This window comes from Mandrillus leucophaeus, unplaced genomic scaffold, assembly GCF_000951045.1.
Source record: "Mandrillus leucophaeus isolate KB7577 unplaced genomic scaffold, Mleu.le_1.0 Scaffold28, whole genome shotgun sequence".
Taxonomy (NCBI): domain Eukaryota; kingdom Metazoa; phylum Chordata; class Mammalia; order Primates; family Cercopithecidae; genus Mandrillus; species Mandrillus leucophaeus.
The window spans coordinates 685,163-691,360 of NW_012102920.1; the positions used below are offsets into that span (position 1 = coordinate 685,163).

A 6,198-nucleotide genomic window follows, 5' to 3' on the forward strand; every position below is an offset into this window, starting at 1 on the left:
GTGGGCAGGTGAGAAGGTGGGCAGGTGGGCAGGTGGGTAGGTGGGCAGGTGAGAAGGTGGGCAGGTGGGCAGGTGAGAAGGTGGGCAGGTGGGTAGGCGGGCAGGTGGGCAGGCGGGCAGGTGGGTAGGCAGGCATGTGAGAAGGTGGGCAGGTAGACAGCTGGGCAGGTGAGAAGGTGGGCAGGTGGGCAGGTGGGTAGGTGGGCAGGTGAGAAGGTGGGCAGATGGGCAGGTGAGAAGGTGGGCAGGTAGGCAGGTGGGCAGGTGGGTAGGCGGGCAGGTGGGCAGGCGGGCAGGTGGGTAGGCAGGCATGTGAGAAGGTGGGCAGGTGGGCAGGTAAGAAGGTGGACAGGTGAGAAGGTGGGCAGGTGAGAAGGTGGACAGGTAGGCAGGCAGGCAGGTGGGTAGGTGGGCAGGTGAGAAGGTAGGCAGGTGGGCAGGTGGGTAGGCAGGCAAGTGAGAAGGTGGGCAGGTGAGAAGGTGGGCAGGTGGGCAGGTGAGAAGGTGGACAGGTGGGCAGGCGGGCAGGTGGGTAGGTGGGCAGGTGAGAAGGTGGGCAGGTGGGTAGGCTGGCATGTGAGAAGGTGGGCAGGTGGGCAGGTAGGCAGCTGGGCAGGTGAGAAGGTGGGCAGGTAGGCAAGTGGGCAGGTGGGCAGCTGGGCAGGTGAGAATGTGGGCAGGTGAGAAGGTGGGCAGGTGAGAAGGTGAGCAGGTGGGCAAGTGAGAAGGTGGACAGGTGGGCAGGTGGGTAGGCGGGCAGGTGAGAAGGTGGGCAGGTGGGCAGGTGGGCAGGTAGGCAGCTGGGCAGGTGAGAAGGTGGGCAGGTAGGCAAGTGGGCAGGTGGGCAGGTGAGAAGGTGGGCAGGTAGGCAGGTGGGTAGGCGGGCAGGTGAGAAGGTGGGCAGGTAAGCAGGTGGGCAGATGGGCAGGTAGGCAGGTGGGCAGGTGGGTAGGCAGGCAGGTGTGCAGGTGGGCAGGTGGGCAGGTGGGTAGGCGGGAAGGTAGGCAGGTGGGCAGGTGGACAGGTGGGTAGGTGAACAGGTGGGTAGGTGAACAGGTGGGTAGGCGGGCAGGTGGGTAGGTGGGCAGGTGGGCAGGTGGGTAGGTGAACAGGTGGGTAGTGGGCAGGTGGGTAGGTGGGTAGGTGGGCAGGCGGGTAGGTGGGTAAGCATACAGGTGGGCAGGTGTGTAGGTGAGTAGGTGGGTAGGTGAGCAGATGGTTAGGTGAACAGGTGGGTAGGTAAACAGGTGGCCAGATGAACAGGTGGGTAGGTGGGTAGGTGAACAGGTGATTAGGTGAACAGGTGGGCAGGTGGGTAGGTGAACAGGTGGGTAGGTGAACAGGTGAGTAGGTGAACAGGTGGGTAGGTGGGTAGGTATACAGGTAGGCAGGTGGCTAGGTGAACAGGTGGGCAGGTGGGCAGGTGGGTAGGTGAGCAGGTGTACAGGTGGGCAGGTGGGTAGGTGAACAGGTGGCCAGGTGAACAGGTGGGACAGGTGGGTAGGTGAACAGGTGGGTAGGTGGGTAGGTATACAGGTAGGCAGGTGGCTAGGTGAACAGGTGGGCAGGTGGGCAGGTGGGTAGGTGGGTAGGTGTACAGGTGGGCAGGTGGGTAGGTGAACAGGTGGCCAGGTGAACAGGTGGGCAGGTGGGTAGGTGAACAGGTGGGCAGGTGGCCAGGTGGGCAGGTGGCCAGGTGAACAGGTGAACAAGTGAACAGGTGGGCAGGTGGGCAGGTGAACACGTGGGCAGGTGGCCAGGTGGGCAGGTGGCCAGGTGGGCTGCTGTTCCCATGGGCCTGGCTGCCTTCTGCTGATGGTGGGGCTGCAGATCTGGCCTGGGCCGTGCTCCCAGCCTCATTGCGGGAAGAGGGGCTACAGCACGTCCTGGCTCCACTGAATTCTCCCTAACCATTTGCGACATTTTCTTCTATTTTGTTAATTATTATTTTTTTAAAAATACAGAAGTGGTCAGGGTCTGGGCTCTCTTATCCCCTCGTGGGCACATTTTCCCAGCAAATACAGTTTGCTTCTTATGCTTGGGACTTGCCTCAGGCCCTTCTGACCCTGCTTGCCCTCCCCAGAATCGAGCCACTCTCCAAGGTCCATTTCTTCTCCCTCTTCCCACCCCTCTGCCCTGTTCCCGTGCCGCCTCCCGCTGTCCTCACCCGTACGTGACTTCTCAGCTGGAATCTCTCCAGGTCAGAGCCTGCCTGCCTCCGGTGTCTGCCTCTCCCCTTCAGCCAGGGTTCCATGGTCCTCCATGTTGCCTCTTCTCTCCTTTTCTCCCTGGATTCCCTGGCCATGGCCCACCCCAAGAGCCACATGCCATGGTGTCAGTGGACGAGGAAGCCACTTAGTGTGGTGGGACGTCCACACATCTGCCCAAGACTCGGCTGAGATGGAGGCTTCATCTTCCTTTTGGTTCTTCTCTTCTTTCCCCAGATATGGGGGCGAACGAGGCTATGCTGCTTGATACTGACTACGACAATTTCCTGTTTCTCTGCCTAACGGATACCACCACCCGCATCCAGAGCTTGATGTGCCAGTACCTGGGTGGGTCTCACAGCGTGGGAGCTCAGTGTGGGTGAGAGGTAGCAGCTACGTCCATGTCTGGGAACCCTGGGGAGCTGACAACTGGCTTCCTGTCCACCTCGGTGCCTGTGGGCTGATTTTTTCTTTCTTCTTTTTTTTATTTGTTTGTTTGTTCACTTTGTTTTTTTTGAGACAGGGTTGCATTCTGTCACTCAGGCTGGAGTGCAGTGGTGCGATCTTGGCTCACTGCGACGTTTGCTTCCTAGATTCAAGCGATTCTCCTGCCTCAGCCTCCCGAGTAGCTGGGACCACAGGCGCCCGCCACCATACCTGGCTAATTTTTGTATTTTTAGTAGAGACGGGGTTTCACCACGTTGGCCAGGCTGGTCTCAAACTCCTGACCTCAAGTGATCCACCCGCCTCAGCCTCCGAAAGTGCTGGGATTGGATTACAGGCATGAGCCACCAGGCCCAGCCAGGCTGTTTTTCTCCAGTGCTTCATCGAGTCCTCTGACAAAGCAAGGAGCTGATATGGGGCCAGTGGGACAGTCGCCAGTCAAGGGGCTGGGCTTGGTGGAAAGATTAATACTCACTGGACGTCCAGTCAAAACACCCTGAAACCTATGATGCTCTCGACCAAACGAAGGCCAGGAATACCAAAATAGCCACATAGGCACAGCCCTCGCCTGTGTTTCCCAGCACACTGTTGCCTCTGAGATCACACAGGTGTCTTCTTGATCGGCCTCAGCCGTGCTTGGTGAGAGCCGGGCACTAGGGGAAGCAGGCACTGTGCTCTCCTCCCGTGATGCTGTAGACACCGTCCTGAGCTGTGCGGGCCCCAGCGCTGCCCAGAGCGGAGCAGAAGGGGCTAGGCTGAGGAGTGGGAGCTGGGGACAGGGAACCTGGAGGCCAGGTGGACAGACCCCCGGAGACCGCCCTAGGGACCTACTCCAGACCAAACTCTGCCTGACCTGGGAGCACTGGGGCCTCCTTCTCTGCCCTCCCTCCTCAGGCAGGGCCCCTGGAGCTCCCCAGCTCTCATGGAAGCCCCAGGGACCTAGGACTGACCCAGCCTCCTCCACAGCCAGAGTCCTGGTGGAGGACAACGAGATCATGAAGGGATTCATCAGAGCTTTCAGGCCCCTGCACAAGCGTCTGTGGTACTTGCTGGACTTGAGAAAGATGGAAGGTGAGCTCCGCCCAGGACACGCCCAGCCTCGGCTGGAGGAGAAGCTGCCTCTTTCTCAGCCCGAGCCCCCTGCTGGCTCTGTAGTACTCAGGTCACTCCTTGTTGGCCCTTCCCTAGTTCTCCCCCAGCCTCCTGGGGTGCAGAGCCACGCTGAGGTGGGGTCCCACCCCCTCCCACCATCTTTTCACTCCCCTCTCTAGCCCTGGGACTGCTGTGTCCCCAGCTGTCTCCTCTCGCTGACGCCTCCACTCTCCGCTCTCCTCCCACAGAGCCGTGCCATTTCTAGGTGAGCTCCTGCCTGGTCCTGCCTCCTGGGTAATGTGTCAACCTCGCCCATGTCTGCGGCTGCCTCTCTGGGCCCCTGGGACAGACCCCACTGTGTCCAGTTCAGGCCTGACCTTGAAGGAATGAGCTTTGGTCTGGTCTTGCGATTCCGGAAAGCCAGGCTGCTGACTTCCCCGTCCACCAGCCCAACGTGTGTGTTGCAGCCATTGTATAAGTCACGGGCTCGTGCCCTACAGTTGGACCTCATGCTTTCTTTTGGGGTTGGTTGGAAACGATGGGAGCTGAAGGAGGAGGAGGGAGGATGGTTATGTGGAAGGGCATGAGAAGCTGGGGACCTGTAGATCTCAGTCCCACATTCTTTCTTTTTTTAGATGGAGTCTCGCTCTGTCACCAGGCTGGAGGGCAGTGGCACAATCTCAGCTCACTGCAACCTCCACCTGCCGGGTTCAAGCGATTCTCCTGCCTCAACCCCCGGGTTGCTGGGACCACAGGCGTGTACCACCACGCCCAGCTAATTTTTGTATTGTTAATAGAGATGAGGTTTCACCATGTTGGCCAGGATGGTCTCAATCTCTTGACCTCGTGATCCGCCCCCCTCAGCCTCCCAAAGTGCTGGGATTTCAGTGCAGCATTCTTAAGGGGGTGTCCTCAAGCCCACCCACGTCCTTCCAGGGCTCCCCCACAACACCCTGCTCTTCCTCCCTCTACTTAAGTAACCCAACAGCTCGCCTCCGCCTCCAGGAAGACCAGACCCCCACGCTTCCACACCTCCAGAGCAGTGGGAATTCCTCCTGCCCTTTCAAAGAATGTCCACACCTCAGAAGACAATGGCGTGGTCATCCGTGTCCCCATCCCCTTCCTGCTGCACGCCTGCACCGCAGGCGTCGGGGGGCTGCTCCCTGGGGGCAGTCTCTGGCAGAGATTATTAATAAATCCATGCAGCATGTTCTGTCTGGACGCACAGTCACCGCTGGGTGTGGGATTCAGGGATGAGGGTCCGGGGTGGGGACGGGCCCAGGCCACCGCCTGGCAGAGCCAGAGCTACTACAAACCCGGGGGCAGCTTCTGATGGAGAAAGACCTCAACTTTCTTATCTACAAAATAAAAGGGTCCACTTTCACAAAATTTATGAAATGTCTAGAAAAATACAACTTCCATCAGAATCGATGAGCCCAGAGGAAAACTCATAGTCTTTAATAGTGAAATGGGTTAGCAAGACAAAATTAAAATCAATGAATCTGTAATGAGCTCTTGTTAGAAAAAAAAAAAAAAGCGTTAGAATCAGGAAAGTAAGAAAATAGAATTAAGGAAGATACAAGCAAAAATGACAAAATCAGAGAAACTTGTCAAATTCATGCACCTGTGCCCCAAAGTAGGGAAGGGGTGGGCTTGGTGGGATTTAGCTCACCTGTCAGAAACACCTGGGAAAAAAAATTCTAGCAACTATCAATGACCACAGATTAAGAGAAAATTGATTACGAGAATCATAAGGGATTATGCTATTTGACTCTAGAATTTATTTTTTACAATGCAAAAGAGATGCTTTCAGGCAAATATAAGCATCCAAAACAGATCAGAGAAAACTAGAGACAGAGTAGGTAAGGACCCTTCTCAAGGCAGACAGACATACGCGGTCAAGGGTCTGTGTCCCAGCCCGGCCCCCGGCATTGACAGCAGCCAGGCAAGGGCCGGAGATCTCCTGCTCCTTTTGGGAACAGATGAAACCAGGCAACGTGAACAGTCCCAGGCATGAGGAGGGTGCAAATCTTCCGCACTTGTTTCTAATGCTAGGAAAATATCTTCATCAAAACTCCACAAAACCAGGCCCTGCCAGGAGTAACTAGTGCTTGTGTGGCAGTTAAGGAACTTCTGCACTGTCTGTGTAACAAACAGGCCGTTTTAACCCAGGCACGGGGGCTCACACCTGTAATCCCAGCCCTTTGGGAGGCCGAGGCAGGCAGATCACCTGAGGTCAAGGGTTCGGGACCAGGCTGGCCAACATAGTGAAATGCTGTCTGTACTGAAAATAAAAATAGCTGAGCGTGGTGGCGGATGACCCGTATGTAATCCCAGCTACTCTGGAGGCTGAGGCAGGAGAATTACTTGAGCCTAGGAAGCAGAGGTTGCAATGAGCTGAGATCGTGCCATTGCACTCCAGCCTGGGTGACAGAGCGAGACTCCGTCACAAAAA

General features: G+C 57.0%; 1 protein-coding gene across 4 annotated transcripts in view; it reads left to right on the forward strand.

Moving 5' to 3' along the window:
- LOC105543238 (glycodelin-like) overlaps positions 1-4,953 on the forward strand; it is a 7,184-nt gene extending 2,231 nt beyond the window's left edge. For 2 of the 4 annotated variants that reach the window (XM_011985055.1, XM_011985059.1), the window contains exons 4-7: positions 2,445-2,555; positions 3,618-3,722; positions 3,992-4,008; positions 4,732-4,953. In XM_011985055.1, coding sequence (XP_011840445.1) covers positions 2,445-2,555; positions 3,618-3,722; positions 3,992-4,008 — 233 coding nt within the window. In that variant the 3' untranslated portion in view covers positions 4,732-4,953. Of the gene's footprint in view, positions 1-2,444; positions 2,556-3,617; positions 3,723-3,991; positions 4,045-4,720 lie in introns of all 4 variants that reach the window. The other 2 variants (XM_011985058.1, XM_011985057.1) reach the window with 2 other exon arrangements.
- The last annotated feature ends 1,245 nt before the right edge of the window (positions 4,954-6,198 follow it).